The sequence below is a fragment of the Papaver somniferum genome, chromosome 4 (assembly GCF_003573695.1).
Source record: "Papaver somniferum cultivar HN1 chromosome 4, ASM357369v1, whole genome shotgun sequence".
NCBI lineage: Eukaryota > Viridiplantae > Streptophyta > Magnoliopsida > Ranunculales > Papaveraceae > Papaver > Papaver somniferum.
The window spans coordinates 58,055,605-58,072,825 of record NC_039361.1 but is presented as its reverse complement, the minus strand read 5'-3'; the positions used below and the strand labels follow the sequence as shown (position 1 = coordinate 58,072,825).

General features: G+C 39.4%; 1 protein-coding gene across 1 annotated transcript; it reads right to left on the bottom strand.

Moving 5' to 3' along the window:
* Window positions 1-3,115: 3,115 nt before the first annotated feature.
* LOC113272572 (uncharacterized protein DDB_G0283697-like) lies at window positions 3,116-17,210 on the bottom strand. Its single transcript, XM_026522385.1, has 6 exons — window positions 17,156-17,210; window positions 16,873-16,941; window positions 16,683-16,772; window positions 3,813-4,016; window positions 3,621-3,725; window positions 3,116-3,171 (listed from the first exon to the last, which is right to left on the bottom strand). The coding sequence occupies exons 1-6, from the start codon at window positions 17,208-17,210 to the stop codon at window positions 3,116-3,118; spliced, it is 579 nt and encodes a 192-aa protein (XP_026378170.1).
* Window positions 17,211-17,221: the final 11 nt, after the last annotated feature.

Below are 17,221 nucleotides of genomic sequence, written 5' to 3'. Positions count from 1 at the left end.
AACAAGCATATAAAGTAGTTTGATGTACTCACAGGCTGTTGGCATGCTCAAAGTATCTCTCCAGTACTTCCACGTTGGCTGGTTGTAATGTATCTTTGTAAGCTTTAAAGCATTCCATTATTTCCGGTGGAGGTAATTTTGTGAACGAATTACCAGGTTTACGAGGATTTACTTCTTCAACTTTATCATCTGCAGGCTTGTCTATTTTCTTCGGCTGCTTCCCTAGGTAACAATCTTTGAGGAGTACACTGGATGTTCTTTCCTCACCTGCTGTCCTATTCTTGATTATTTTTTATCTTACTTCCCATTTCCACCTGGTTATCATCTTTATGTTCCTGCTTCCCATCGTATGTTCGCTTCGTTACTGGCTTTTTCTTCACTGGTGACCTCTTGGCAAATTCTGTTCTTGGTATAAATTCCCCTCCATGTTCTTCTTCCTAGAGATTCATGTAACCAAAATATGTTAGATATAAACAATTTATTTCGAAATAGTTGATTAAAGAGTAAAATAGCAACATACTAAATAGTTTGTAGTTTATTAAAATAATAAATAGTACATAGTTCATTCGAAATTAAAAAAACATATAAAAATGTTATGATGCTTTCTTAAAAAACATAATCTGTTTATATTTTATGTACCAGATTTTTTGTATTTATCTTTGCATCTTCATTCGAGCTTTTTTATTTTTCAGCATCTTGTGTGGCTGGAGTTAGAGGATTGTTTGCCAGATACTTCAAGACATCAGTGGTCGTTTCAATGACTATCTCCTTCTCTGCCTCAACGACTGTCTCAACAACCATCTCCTTCTTTGCTTCAACGTCCGTCTCAACAGTTGATTGTTGTAGCTTTTCAGCCACTGGCTCTTCTGGTTGTTGTGGTTCTTCATTTTGCTGCTGTTGTTGTGGTTCTTCGGCATCATCTTTAGTTGCAGCAGCAGGTTGTGAAAAATGCAGGTTAAATGTGGGCACTTCAAATTCTTCTGCTTTCTTATGAGTTTCTGAAAGAATGTCATCATCACCACCGGCCAGAAAATATTTTTCCTGTGCTTCAATTCTTTCTTGGGTTGTTGCTATGTTGGGTGTTGTCTCCAATTCCTCTTGAGTTTCTGTTTCCTTGTCGTCGCTGGAGAAATTAACAGCTTTTTCCAAGTCCATGAACTTGAAAGGTGAAGACTGGATTCTTTGACTAGCCGTTTGGTCTTGGCTATCAAGTATGATGACTTCTGCCACTGATTCTTGTGTAGGTTATTCAGTTGAAGATACCGGTTCAACAAGAGTCTCATTCCTTGGCAAGTTTTGGCTCAGTAGGACGCTTGGATCAGCTGATGATACATCAACGCTAGGGCCAACTGACGAATCCACCTGCACCTCTTCGTTCCCACGATCAACAAGCAATTCCTTCACGGAATCATACAACTTTTAATTGAAGTCTCCTCCACTCTGTTTGTTCCTCTCCTCAGTCTGCTTCATGTCTTTTAGCTTTGCTTGAATGATCTGCAATCTTGTTTATGCACTCTCGGCGGGATAATTTTCTTGTTCAACTATCTTCATTGCATCCTGAAATGCTTCTTCATACTTGTCCATGTTCTCTTCAATATTTATTTCAACGAGTTCAAGTATCACTAACCTTTTCCTTGGTTCTCTTGGTTCACAGAGTTCAACTCCATTGCACTGTACTCATCTCTAAAGTTCTCATGGAACTGCGACATGATTTATAACACTCATCAAGGGAATGCAAAACTAATATAACAACATTTTTTATATGCATTACCTGTGATGCAACTAGTTTAAACAATGCATAATTAGTCATGCATTTTTATTAGGCTGCATAAGATGTTATGCATTGAGTTATAAAGGTGCATAACTTATTATGCATTCATAGATTTTTAAAAACACAACCCTGATTAACACTTTTCATTTCTAAACAATGCATAACTGCTCATGCATTCATAATTGAGCTGCATAAGATGTTATGCATTGATTTATTAAGGCGCATAACTTATTATGCATTCATAGTTTTTGAAAAACACAACCCTGATTAACAATGCATAACTACTCCTGCATTCATAATTGAGTTGCATAAGATGTTATCCATTCTTTTCTTAAGGTGCATAACTTATTATGCACTTCCAGGTTTTGCTAACATAACTTATTATACATTCATTTTTTAAGTTCATAAACAAGTACCTTTAAGATTGTAATATGTTTCTTGAGCATTGCTTTCTTCATTGCTGCAAAGTACACTTCGCAGCTCTTGGTGTAGCATTGGGATTGACCTTGACGATGTTGGATGATATCTCATCTATGTTGGAGTGCTCAGCCAACCAAAGCTGCGAAAAACAATAATTAACAAGATATTATGTAAATTAATATACAGAGCAAGTTTATTAAGAGAGTAAAAAAAAAAACTAACTCACAAGAGAATATATAGTGCAGCCATTGCAATTCCCGATACGATGATTCTTTCTTTCGACAGTCTTTATGCCATTCATCAGGTGTTCATGAATAAGATCAGGAAAAGATACAAAGTCCATGGTTTCCAAATCCTTAACCAAACCAACATATGAGACATCCAAGTTGTCTCCCATTGAACTACAAAAGAACAATACGACTAGCATGTAAAGGCAGACAAGGCATACAACTTCCTCTTCATGACCTTTTTTATCAAGTTTTTCAAACACCAGCCTTTCAATATCATCTATCCACACTTTTTCCACATGTGCTTTTGGATCTGTACTGATATAACCTGCCTTTGTTTTAAATGGGAATTTCTTGATGAGGGCATGTGACTGAGTCAGGTCTATCTCCTTCTTTGAAGTCATAATATCATTTCCTTTCCATTCCTTAATTCTTGGAATCAGAAAAGTAACTGCAAGCTCACTAGACGTTGACTGTATCGACTTGTTTTCGGACACCTTGAACGAATGTTGATTCAAATTATCATGGTCATATGATAGAAGGACTTCATCCATCAGCTGGTTGCTCTTACCATCCAAGTACGCCATGTTTGCAGCATATAACCAGTTATAGAATTTCCCAAACGGACACACAATCATCATGTTAGCCTGCGACGGAGTCAAACCACCTCTTTCTCTTATCTTGTCAAAAAAGTGACCTACCTTAGAAAACCTGCTCTATAATTACCTACTTGAACTGCAGATTTGGGTTTTACTGCATAAACAAAAGAACAAAAAAAACATTTTTTTAGAACTGTCGTTTAGAACTGCATTACTACTCATGCCTACTTCTCAGGCATCTTCATAAACAATAATGCACTATAAATAATTGGTGAAATATGAGTGCATAATATGGTATGAACCTTTATAAATAATTGCATAACTAGTTATGCAGCTGCAAATGTGAATGCATGACTAGTTATGCGTTATGTAAAAATGACAAAGTGTTAAGCAGGGTTATGTGTACCCTGCATAACCTATAATGCACTACTTCTTAAAATTACATAAACACACAGTTGAGTGCATAAAATATGATGCATACGTAATCTAATAAGCACGTAAGTGATAAGAGAATTTTATTAACTGATGCATAACAGGAATTCAACGCACCTTGTTTATAGACAACACATTGCTTATTAGATTCTTCTTCTTCTTCCTTTTTACTTTCTGATGTTTCAGATTGCTTCTTCTTCATCATCTTTTTCAGGTCTTCTGATTGTTTGGGTTCATGTCTTTTTCTTTTCTTCTTCTGATCAATAGCTTTCCTAACTGAAACGGACCAAATCAATGTTGAAACAAATCAATTACACTAAAGAAACAATATATCACACAAAAGATATCACAAGAAAATATTACCATCTACTTCCTTGTCATCATCTACTTCCTTCTCATCATCCGTGTTATCATCTTCATTCTCTGTATCATCATCACCCAAAATTTCCTTTGGTGCAACGTTCTTTTTAGTCTTTGTTTTCTTTTCTGCTTCAGACTTAGATGAACTAGGTGATTCTTTATCTTTCAATCTCTGCGAATTCCTTGATGGGGTGGTTGCTTCAGGATCTTATTGACACACAAATAAATAAGTTACTCATATCAGGTTATGCAGTAATTTTGGTAAGCATAACAAGTTATGCTTCTGCATAACAAGTCATGCACATTTTTTTTATTCTGCATAACATGTTATTCAGATTTTTTTTGTTGCACAACATGTTATGCAAACATGAATCACAGACACATGAAGGAATATAAATGCATACCAGAGACTTTCTTTTTCTTCTTGGCAGCGCCGGGCTTTACGTTGGTTCTCGTCTCCTTTTGCTGTTGTTCACCATCAATTTCCGTTTTCCCTCTTCTGGGTTATCATCATTAGCAGGTAACAATGATGTTAACACTTAAATAGATTAAAATGAAAAAGTAACACTTAAAAATGGGTGTTATGCAGTGTTTTTTTAAAAGCATAATCTGTCATGCATCTGCAAAACAAGTTATGCACATTTATTTTGATGCTGCATAATGGTGTGAATTCTAAATGCACACAAAACACTTGCAAGTATACAAGGTCAAGATTTGTAATAAAATGGTGAGTAGGGGTTTGTCCACAGGGAGAGGAGCATATGAGAAGTTTTCCTAGGCTAACAATGGTGACAATGTACTATGGCAGAGAGCAAAGCAGGGCAAATCAGCAAAGAACCAAGCTAAGTAATGAAAAACAGACTAGAACCACAGCAGGGAAAGATAAGCAAAGAACCAAGGCTTGGAAAGTAAAGCAACAAAGAAACAGCTAAGAGAAGCAGCAAATAACCAAGGCTTGGAAGCCAAGGGCAGAGTGAGTTCAGTGCACTGACTTCAGTGCAAAGTAGCTACAAAGTGCAAGAAAATGAAAGGCAAGAAAAGTAACTGAAATACAAGCATACAGGACTGAAAAATAAAAGTGACTGAAAGAGTAGTGGTGGTAAGCCAAGGCATATGATCCACCTTGTATCCTAATCAAGTGACATGGTCTAGGTTAAGTTCAATCCTAAGCATACAACTAGAAATGAAAGAACACCAACTTGCTCACTAGTCTACCCCTAGCATTGGCTGTCTTTTGACAGTACAGCCAATCACAGGCTCTATGAGCATTGGCCTCTCTCAATTACACAATCAAAACACAGCAGGGAAGAACTATCCTAGCTCAATCACACTTGACAGTGCACAAGGCTTCACTGAGCCTTGGCCTGAAACTGATTAGCTCATGCTAACCATGTTTTGGCAACAAACATACATCATATGAGATAAGTTAAACATAAATTGCAGCATATCAAATAACTACAACACATAAGCAAATTGCAACTGTAAACATACAAGTACTGAAATTTTCAGTTCATAAAAATTTTTCTCCAATTCTCTACTGGCTAGTCCAGAGAGGTAAAATAGTGTCCTCCTAATGCTTCCCCCAACACCAATTTATACCCATTACACAAAATTAGCTTTTCCCCCAATTTTCCCCAAAGTCAGTAAAATTAGGTTTTGCCAATTACCTACTGTTGATGAAATTCTCGCTCCATCTCGTCGACCCATCCTTCTATTTCTCTTCCTGAGTCATCTCCCGCTCCAATTGTTGCTCTAACATCAACTTATATCTTCAATTTCTCACCTAGGGTTTCAGTCGGCAGAGATGAGAAATTGAGGAGATTAGTTGATGTAAAACGTGATAGTGATGATGGGTATAGGTAGAGTGATTTGGGGAGAAAATAGTGGAGTGATTTGGGGGCGTCAGGGAGAGGTGGTGATGATGGTGGTGGTACGGGGCATGGCGGTTCTGCAGAGGGGGTGATGGAGGAGATGGTTCGATGGAGAAGGGAAGGGTGCGTTTGGTTGAGGTGTAGGTGCTCGGTCGCTAGGGTGTGAGGCGAGTGTATCGAGTGTGATGATCTGCGACGCTGCGCCGTGGGATAGGGAGATGAAAGATCAATCGGACGGTGAGATGAAGTGAAGCTTGTAGCGACCGCTGGATTTTTTTATACGACGAAGTTAACGGCTCTAGATGGGGTTAGGTGTTGTAGTGTAAGGCGGAGATATCAAACGTTGATGAACAGCAAGGGAGCGACCGTTGGATTCAACTACCATCTAATCTGAAGGCTTGGAATTTCAGCGCTGTGGTGCTTGGCAGAGACTTCAGATTTTGATGCTCTATGAAGGAGCGACCATCGGATGCTTCTGGAACTGATCTGACGGCTGAGAACGGAGGCGCTTTTGTGTGTAGAAAATGAGGTTGTGCGCACCATTCTTCGCGGCTTCCTTGCGTAATTTCTCCCGGCTTTTCACTACTTTTCTGCTCTTTTCGCTCCGCGACTCATCCGAACTTTATTTATTACCTAAAAATGCAAAATTAATTAATAAAAATATTTATTCTTGAAAACAATGAAAATACAGAATATGGGTAAAATGTAGAATTAATGCATAAAAGATGAGTTAAATGCCAACAAAAAGGGATAAATATATACATATTTGGCACTCATCAAATACCCCCAAACCTGAATTTTACTTGTCCTCAAGTAAAACAAAACTAAGGAAATCCTAACTATACCACTGTCGCTGGTCTCTCGAATGCATTTAGCGTATGCACTAAGCCTTTTAAACCACTAAGTGTCCCTAGTGGACGAGTTGAAGTCTCGTGAAGGTTTACCAGAGGTGCCTACAAACCTAGGTCAAAATATAAGCTCAGATTCCATCAAACGTGACATGTGCAAAACAGTTAAGCTCACAGCAAAATGGAGATGTCAATCTAGCTATCGAAGGCACAATCCTAGCACTGATAACAAAAAAGACATGTGATAAGAGTGTAAAGTGTATCTACACATGTGTAAAGAAAGATCTGAAGTCATGACTACTAATCACCAAGAGATAGTTTCTCAGGCTAAGAACTGAGGTCGAAATCTAGCTAGCTGTCCGGACTTTACGAGAATTGTGAATGAGTTGGAGGTATTTCACAATTACTCGCGTTGTACATCAATGGCATACACCCTCCTTGCTTACAACACAAAAACACAAAAGATGACTATTTACATGACTCTTATTTACATTGACTATTCTCTTTTATTTTTGGAACAAGAGATGATGGAATTGATAAATACTTGATTTTTTTTTTTTTTTGTATTTTTTTTTTTTTTTTTTTTTTTTTTCTAATATATACATCGTTTTTTTTTTTTTTTTTTTTTTTTTTTTTTTTTTTTTTGAACAAGGAAACACTTTTGATACATACAAAAGGAAACAAAAGATTACATGACACTTTGCAAGAGGTAGCCCTTTTTGATGCACCCAGTTAAATTCGATGGTTGTCTTTCTTAATGTAACCACCTTCTATCCCAACCAACCAAAGAACAAGCTAGTCAGTTTCGTTCAGTATTCTAAAGTGATTGGCAATCGTAACTTCCTATCCAACACCTTGAAGATCGAGGCCATACATGTATTGGTAGATCGTGCGCGTGCAAATTTCTTATCACTATGTGAATTGTGCTAGAATCAGGGTGCCTAAATATCTAGACTAAGACTCCTAATAAAAATACATATTTGCACAAGAGTCAACATTTCAAGGTAAATGAGCTCCATTTTTATGATTTTTTTTTTTTCAATTTTTAATTTTTTTGAATTTTGATTTTTCAATTTTTTTTTTGGAATTTTTCAATTTTTTCAAAAAGAAGGAGTTCGTTTTCAATAGCATATTATCATGGTATCTACTCTATACCCCCAAACCTAAACTAAACATTGTCCTCAATGTTTCAAAATATGGAAAGAATTATAAAACAATATATGAAGAGGAACATGCTGAGTAGAGTAAAAGGAGAGAGAATACCCGATTGTACGGTGGTAGCTCGATTAAAACTCCGTTTTCAAGGCAAAAATCCAATATAGCAGTCACAATGGATGAGCACAAATATATACAAAAGGAAATTTAACTAACACATTATCTACAAGAAAATTTGGTTTTTAATGGGATTGGACTTTTTGGAAAAATTTGGTTTTGTTGGGAAATTTTGGTTTTGATGGGAAAACGAAAAATTTTGGTTTTTAGGGAAACATTTGGAAAACTGTTTGGTTATTTAGGGAAAGAGTGGACCAGTTTAGTCCACATAGACTGGGTCCTCCAGGTGGTTGTTTCAATGTCGGGTGGAAATGGCTCAAGGAATGGCTTTAATCTCTGCCCGTTGACTTTGAAAACGTTCTTGTTGGAGACATCCTCCAGCTCTACAGCTCCATGAGGAAAAACTGTGCGTACTAGGTACGGACCCTTCCATCTGGAACGCAGTTTTCCTGGAAAAAGATGTAATCGGGAGTCATACAGCAAGACTTTCTGACCAGGAGTGAAGGATTTGCGCAGAATACGCTTGTCATGAAACATCTTCATCTTCTGCTTGTACAGCTTGGCACTGTCATAAGCCTCATTTCTCAATTCTTCCAACTCGTTGAGTTGAAGTTTCCGTTGAATTCCAGCTTCGTCCAGAGAAAAGTTCAGCTCTTTGATTGCCCAGTAGGCACGATGTTCTAATTCCACAGGTAGATGGCACGGCTTTCCATACACTAGACGATAGGGGGACATGCCAATTGGTGTCTTATAAGCTGTTCTATAGGCCCATAAAGCATCATTCAATCTCAATGACCAATCTTTCCTGGACGGGTTGACCGTCTTCTCCAGAATGTGCTTAATTTCCCTATTAGACACTTCCACTTGTCCACTAGTCTGAGGGTGGTACGGAGTAGCAACCTTGTGAGTTATGCCATACTTGCGTACTAAAGACTCAAAGTACTTGTTACGAAAATGTGAACCGCCGTCACTGATGATAGCTCTAGGGGTACCAAAACGTGAAAATAGTTTCCTTTAGAAATGAAAGTACCACCTTGTGGTCATTTGTTCTGGTTGCTATGGCTTCTACCCACTTAGAAACGTAATCAACTGCGACTAGGATGTACAACTTGCTGTCAGACATGGGAAATGGACCCATGAAGTCTATCCCCCAAACATCAAAAATCTCCACAATCAAAATGGGGTTCAATGGCATCATGTTTCTCCTCGAAATGCTTCCTAGCTTTTGACAGCGTTCACAAGCAACACAATAATCATGGCAATCCTTGAACAATGATGGCCAATAGAATCCACACTGCAAGATCTTTGCAGCGGTTTTCTTGGCACTGAAATGGCCTCCACATGCTTGGTCATGACAGAAAGATATCACATCTTTCTGTTCAGTGTTGGGGACACATCTCCTAATGATTTGGTCTGGACAGTACTTAAACAAATATGGGTCATCCCAAAGGAAATGTTTGACTTCAGCCAGGAATTTAGAGCGGTCTTGTCTGACCAACGTGAGGGCATCCTACCTGTAGCGAGGTAGTTAACAATATCAGCAAACCAAGGAAGGTCTGAGATAGACATCAGCTGTTCATCTGGGAATGATTCTCTAATCAGCTCAGATTCATCAATAGACTCTAAAGTTAATCTAGACAAATGATCAGCAACCACATTCTCACACCTTTCTTATCACGGATTTCGAGATCGAATTCCTGTAATAAGAGTATCCATCGAATAAGGCGAGCTTTAGCATCCTTCTTGGAAAGAAGATACTTCAAAGCCGCATGGTCTGTGTATATGATGATCTTAGACCCTATCAGATAAGATCTAAACTTGTCTAATGCGAAAACGACGGCAAGCAATTCCTTCTCGGTAGTTGAATAATTGAGTTGGGCATCATTAAGGGTTTTGCTAGCATAGTATATCACATATGGTAGTCTATCAACTCGCTGTCCTAAAACAGCACCAACAGCATAATCAGAGGCATCACACATAAGTTCGAACGGAAGCTTCCAATCGGGTGGTCGGACTATAGGAGCGGTGGTGAGAAGGGTTTTTAATTCCTCCCATGCCTTCACACAGGCATCATCGAAATTGAAGGCAACATCTTTGGAGAGAAGACTGCACAGAGGTCTGGAGATTTTGCTGAAATCTTTGATGAATCGCCGGTAAAAACCAGCATGACCTAGAAATGATCTGATCTCCTTCACAGAGCAAGGTTGTGGTAGATGTTGAATGAGGTCAACTTTAGCTTTATCCACTTCAATTCCTTTTCTGAGATGATGTGTCCTAGAACTATTCCTGAATTCACCATAAAATGGCATTTTTCCCAATTTAGAACAAGGTTCTTTTCTTTACATCTGGATATCACGAGGGCAAGATGCTTCAAACATTCGTCAAACGAGGAACCAAAAACAGAGAAATCATCCATAAAGATCTCGAGAAAACTATCTATCATGTCAGAAAAAATGCTCATCATGCAACGCTGAAAAGTAGCAGGTGCATTACACAACCCGAAGGGCATACGTCTATAAGCAAACGTCCCAAATGGACACGTGAATGTAGTTTTTTCCTGATCTTCCGGAGCAATGTGAATTTGGTTATAACCGGAAAAGCCATCTAGAAAACAGTAGTGACTGTGTCCAGACACACGTTCTAGCATTTGGTCAATGAAAGGGAGCGGGAAGTGATCCTTCCTTGTTACTGTGTTCAACTTCCTGTAGTCGATGCATACTCGCCATCCTGTGGTTGTACGAGTAGGGACTAATTCATTCTTGTCGTTCTGAACAACAGTAATGCCTGACTTCTTAGGCACAACTTGAATGGGACTAACCCATTTGCTATCGGGAATTGGGTATATGATACCCGCATCAAGTAGTTTCAGGATCTCTCCTTTGACTACATCTCTCATGTTAGGTTAAGTCTCCTTTGCATTTCCCTCGATGGTTTGGCATTCTCTTCAAGGTTAATGTGGTGCATGCAAATGGTGGGACTAATTCCTTTGAGATCTGAGATGGTCCATCCTAAGGCCTCTTTGTGTTCCTTAAGTACTTCTAAAAGCTTACTTTCCTGTTCCGTGTCTAAACATGATGAAATAATGACAGGTAAAGTATCAGAAGAACCTAGGAATGCGTACTTCAACGTACTAGGCAATGGTTTCAATTCAAGCTTGGGTGGCTCAACAATGGATGGAATAAGCTTGGAATCAGAGAATAGGGGTTGTTCCACTTCATATTTCCTTTCAGTGACGTCCATTTGAGGTACAGATTCGAGCAGAGATAGGACGTCACTACAGTATGCATCATCATAGAAATCAGGGTTAAAGTTCTCCATACATGCTTGAAAGGGGTCAACGGATAGAATGTTAGTCAACGAATCTTGCATTAATCCTTCAATCATATTAACTTCATGCACATCATCATCATCAAGATTCACAGGTTGTTGACTAATATCGAACACATTCAATTCTACCGTCATGTTACCAAAAGACAGTTTTAACACTCCATTCCGACAGTTGATGATCGCGTTGGACGTAGCCAAGAAAGGACGTCCTAAGATGACAGGAATGTGACAGTCTGGGTTTTGTACAGGTTGAGTGTCTAAGACAATGAAGTCTACGGGAAAATAGAATTTGTCAACCTTGATCAAAACATCTTCCACCACTCCACGAGGAATCTTGACAGATCGGTCTGCCAGTTGTAGAGTGATAGATGTTGGTTTCAACTCCCCAAGACCTAACTGCTCATAAACAGAATATGGCAGTAGGTTAACACTTGCACCTAGGTCTAATAACGCTTTATTGACCGTGTGTTCTCCTATAGTGCAAGAAATTGTTGGACATCCTGGATCCCTAAACTTGGGTGGAGTTTTGTTCAGAATGATGGAACTCACCTGCTCAGCTAAGAAAGCACGTTTTTGCACATTGAGCTTGCGCTTTTGAGTACACAAGTCTTTGAGGAATTTGGCATAAGCAGGGATTTGCTTGATTGCTTCAAGAAAAGGAATGTTGATGTTGACTCTCTTGAACAGATCTAACATCTCATTGTAATGGGTACTTTTCTGTTGATAGATCAATCTTTGAGGAAATGGGAGCAACAGGAAGATGAGTTGGCAAAGGGACATTCACAGCAGTAGAATTGTCAGATTTTCCAACTTGCTCAGATTCTTTGGTTTTCTGGGGTTGTGGAGACAACGTGGAATTTGTATCAGACTCATTAGGTTCGCCACGTTGTTCTCGATGACTTTACCACTTCGGAGGGTGGTAATGGCATGGATTTGATCAGGTGAGGTTTCAGTGCAGGATGTTGTGCCTGTTTGAAATATCCTCTTTGGATTTTGTTGGGGTTGGCTCGGAAGTTTACCCTTTTCTCTCTCACATATTTGATCCATCTTTTGATCTAGATTTTTCTGACTTTGCATCAAACTCTGGAACATTTCTAAGGTGGATCTCTTGTCGGTATTGTGTTGAGGATATGATTGTTGTTGAGAGTTTGATTGTTGTTGAGGGTTTCTCGGGTGTTGATAACCTTGATTGTTCTGATATCCCTGATTGTTTTGATAGCTCTGATTGGGTTGAGATGGTCCTCCTTGAGTGGGTCCTTTTGACCATGAAAAGTTAGGGTGGTTTCTCCATCCTGGATTGTAGGTCTGTGAATAAGGGTTATGCTCTGGTTTCTGAAACATGGCATGTGCCTGTTCAAGCCTAGACTCCTGGACTGCAAGCAAATCTGGACAATTTTGGAATTGATGGTTGGGGTCGTTACAAGCAGCACAAACAGATGAAGCGACATGTTCTCGGAGAGTAGTGGTGGAAGGTTTTGAATTTTTATGTAGTTCTAACTCTTCTAATCTCCTAACTATTGATGCCATGTTTGCTCTACCCTCAAAATCCGCTTCAATCCTAAAAGCCTTTGCTTCGGATGTAGTCTTTCTGGTTTCACGGATGGATTCCCACTGTTGCGTCTTTTCAGCTACTTCAATCAAGAAGTCCCAAGACGCGTCAGCAGTTTTATCTACGAATAGACCATTACACATCGACTCAACCGTTGTTCGGGTGGACACATCTAGACCTTCATACAAAATTTGCACAAGTCTCCATTTTTCAAAACCATGATGGGGACATTGGAGCAATAATTCATTGAATCTCTCCAGGTATCTAGCTAAGGTCTCACCTTCTAATTGCACAAAGCTATTCAGACTTTGACGAATTGTCGCAGTCTTGTGGTTCGGGAAAAACTTTTTGAAAAACTCCTTTGTGAGGTCATCCCATGTCATGATGGATTGAGGCTGTAAAGCATAGAGCCAGGCCTTTGCCTTATCTTTCAGGGAAAGGAAAAAGCCTTAACTTCAGGGTTTCGTCGGTCATTTGAGTGAAACGCAGAGTTCCACAAATTTCCTCGAATTCTCTCACGTGGTGGTACGGGTTTTCATTCTCAACACCTCTAAAAATAGGAAGCATCTGTATTGTGCTAGATTTCAGCTCATAATGGCCATTAGCCTCGGGCAGCAAAATACAAGAAGGTTGACTGGCTCTAGTTGGGTACATATAATCCTTGAGGGTACGTGGTTCTCCCATTGTTTCTGGTTGATCTGGACTGTCTCCCTCAGAACTTAGAATTTCGATAGGTTCGTCTGGGTTAATTCTAACAAGTCTGTTTGTCTGGTCTCTGTAGGTCACAATCATGTCCTAGTAGGTACCTTAACTAACATGTTGGTCAGACAGAGCAATCGGAAACAATTTGGCCCAAGGGTTATGAAGATTTGGTTTTTGAATGGGTTTTGGTTTAAAGAAGGGTTTTTTTTTTGGTTTAAAAATTTTGGGTTTTTGAAAATTTTTGAACTAAACCTCATAAATTATCACAACTCATAAAAGAAAATAAAAACAATAATAATAATTAAAACAACCCATAAAAGAAAAAAGAAAAATAAAAGAAAAATAAAGAAAAACAAAAAGAAAATAAAAAATTATTACAATCCCAAATATAAAAAAAAGAAAAAGAAATAAAAATTATTACAATCCCAAAATAAATAATTAAATAAATTATTACAAGCCCAAATTTGAATTTAAATGAGGCCCAAGTGGGTTAACTCATGGGTTAGGCTTACTTGTTTTTGGAGGGAAGCCCAAAAATAGGCTTTTAGTCCCCTTTTAGTTGCAAGGCCCAGTTGGGCTTTAGGATCGTCCTAGCAGCTCACGTCCAAGCCCAGCAGCAGCAGGTGTAGCAGAGCCCAGCAGCAGCAGCAACGGAGCCCAGCTGAAGTTGCAAGCCCAAGAGCAGAAGTTGCAAGCCCAGCAGAAGTTGAGATTACTGAGCCCAGCTCAGTTGGTACAAGCCCAGTTCAGAAGAAGTTGCACAAGCCCAGCAGCAGAGGTTGGCAGCAGGCCTGGCAACAAGTTGGCAGCAGTTGGCAGCAAGCTTGGCAACAGCAACAGCTTGGCAGCAACAGCACCAGCAGATCAGCAGCAGCAGTTGGCAGCAACTTGGCAGCAGCAGCAGCAAGCTTGGCAGCAGCTCTTCAGTTGGCAACAGCAGACTTGGCAGCAGCACTGCAACAGCACCAGCAGCAGCAAGTTGGCAGGGCCAACAACAACAACAGACTTTGATGCACACACAGTACACTAGCAGCAGCTTGAAAACTTCAAAAAGATGGCAGCCAGCTCCCCGGCAGCGGCGCCAAAAACTTGGTAGGTCCGGAAAGTTCTAAAAATTATCCCCGGCAGCGGCGCCAAAAACTTGGTGTGAATTCTAAATGCACACAAAACACTTGCAAGTATACAAGGTCAAGATTTGTAATAAAATGGTGAGTAGGGGTTTGTCCACAGGGAGAGGAGCATATGAGAAGTTTTCCTAGGCTAACAATGGTGACAATGTACTATGGCAGAGAGCAAAGCAGGGCAAATCAGCAAAGAACCAAGCTAAGTAATGAAAAACAGACTAGAACCACAGCAGGGAAAGATAAGCAAAGAACCAAGGCTTGGAAAGTAAAGCAACAAAGAAACAGCTAAGAGAAGCAGCAAATAACCAAGGCTTGGAAGCCAAGGGCAGAGTGAGTTCAGTGCACTGACTTCAGTGCAAAGTAGCTACAAAGTGCAAGAAAATGAAAGGCAAGAAAAGTAACTGAAATACAAGCATACAGGACTGAAAAATAAAAGTGACTGAAAGAGTAGTGGTGGTAAGCCAAGGCATATGATCCACCTTGTATCCTAATCAAGTGACATGGTCTAGGTTAAGTTCAATCCTAAGCATACAACTAGAAATGGAAGAACACCAACTTGCTCACTAGTCTACCCCTAGCATTGGCTGTCTTTTGACAGTACAGCCAATCACAGGCTCTATGAACATTGGCATCTCTCATTTGCACAATCAAAACACAGCAACAGGAAGTAACTATCCTAGCTCATTCACACTTGACAGTGCACAAGGCTTCACTGAGCCTTGGCCTGAAGCTGATTAGCTCATGCTAACCATGAGTAAAACATTCACATTCATCATATGATATAAATTAAACACAAATTGCAACATATCAGATAACTACAAACAGAAGCAATTTTCAACTGTCACTGATAAGCAACTAAAATTTGAAGTTCATAAAAATTGTAGCAAATTCTCTACTGGCTAGTCCAGAGAGGTATACAGTGTCCCCTACACACTTCACATAACATCAATTTATACCCATTACACATCATTGGGTTTTCCCCCAATTTTCCCCCAAAATCAGTAGAACTAGGGTTTGGTGAAATTGATTTACCTACTGTTGATGAGATACTCGCTCCATCTCGTCGACCCAATCTTCTCCTGCTTCTTCTCGTTCCTCTCGAGCTCCAATTGATGCTTTAATCATCATTTATATCACCAATTTCTCACCTAGGGTTTCAGGCAGAGAGATGAGAAATTGAGGTTGTAAATGATGATTAAAGAGATGGTACGTGATGGGTTTAGGTAGAATAGAGTTGGGGAGAAATTAGTGGAGTGATTTGGGGGCGTCAGGGAGAGGTGGTGATGATGGTGGTGCGGCAGGTGAAGAAGGTGGTTCTGCAGAGGGGGTTGATGGAGGAGATGGGTTCGACAGAATGGGGAAGGGTGCGTTTGTTTGGGGTGTAGGTGCTCGGTCGCTAGGGTGTGAGGCGAGTGTATCGAGTTTGATGATCTGCGACGCTGAGCCGTGGGATAGGGAGATGAAAGATCAATCGGACGGTGAGATGAAGTGAAGCTTGTAGCGACCGCTGGATTTTTTTATACGACGAAGTTAACGGCTCTAGATGGGGTTAGGTGTTGTAGTGTAAGGCGGAGATATCAAACGTTGATGAATAGCAAGGGAGCGACCGTTGGATTCAACAACCATCTAATCTGAAGGCTTGGAATTTCAGCGCTGTGGTGCTTGGCAGAGACTTCAGATTTTGATGCTCTATGAAGGAGCGACCATCGGATGCTTCTGAGAACTGATCTGACGGCTGAGAACGGAGGCGCTTTTGTGTGTAGAAAATGAGGTTGTGCGTACCATTCTTCGCGGCTTCCTTGCGTGATTTCTCCCGGCTTTTCACTACTTTTCTGCTCTTTTCGCTCCGCGACTCATCCGAACTTTATTTATTACCTAAAAATGCAAAATTAATTAATAAAAATATTTATTCTTGAAAACAATGAAAATACAGAATATGGGGTAAAATGTAGAATTAATGCATAAAAGATGAGTTAAATTGCCAACAAAAAGGGATAAATATATACATTATTTGGCACTCATCACATAACCTGTCATGCATAATGCATAACTAGTTTTGATGCTGCATACCCTGTCATGCATAATGCATAACTAGTCATGCATAACCTATTATGCACTCAAACAACCTGTTATGCATTTTTTTTATGCAGAATCGCACATCAATTAGTGAGGATGCATACCAGAGACTTCCTTTCTCTTCACAACATATTTCTTTGCCTTCTTTTTCATCTTCACCAGTGGTCGGTCACTATCACGTTCTCCTTTTTCATCTTCAACATCATCAGGTAAAATTGATGTTAAAATCAAAGAGTGGGTAAGTTATATAGCAAAATAAATTATGGGTAAACATATTTAGGATGAAAATTTCACCAGAAACGTTTTTGTTCTTAGATTTGTTCTTCTTTTGGGGATTTCCGGCTTCTGGTTCATCATCGGCTTCTGGTACAACAAAACTTAAAATTTAAAAAAAAATATGGTAAAAACAAAATCAAAACACTAACAGATGAAGTAAATGCTAAATCTCACCATTGTTTTTCTTTTTCTTCGAATGGATTTCTCCTTCTTCGTCTTCAACATCAAGAACAAAAGTTAAAATCGAAAAAAAAAATCAAATCTAGATTCAATACCCGAATGCATGCACTAGTTTCAATACCTGATTTCTTTTGTTTCTTCTTCTGAAGACGCTTTCTCGAAGGTGTTTCATCCATTTTTGTTGAAA

Bases quoted from the DNA above. Each gene is read 5' to 3' on its own strand.
- LOC113272572 (XM_026522385.1), bottom strand. From the start codon at position 17,210: ATGGATGAAACACCTTCGAGAAAGCGTCTTCAGAAGAAGAAACAAAAG. The intron at 16,942-17,155 runs GTATTGAAACTA...TTGTTGTACCAG, and splicing joins GAAGAAACAAAAGAAATCAG to AAGCCGATGATGAACCAGAA. The intron at 3,172-3,620 runs GTAAAAAGGAAG...TTGTTTATGCAG, and splicing joins GCAATCTGAAACATCAGAAA to TAAAACCCAAATCTGCAGTT.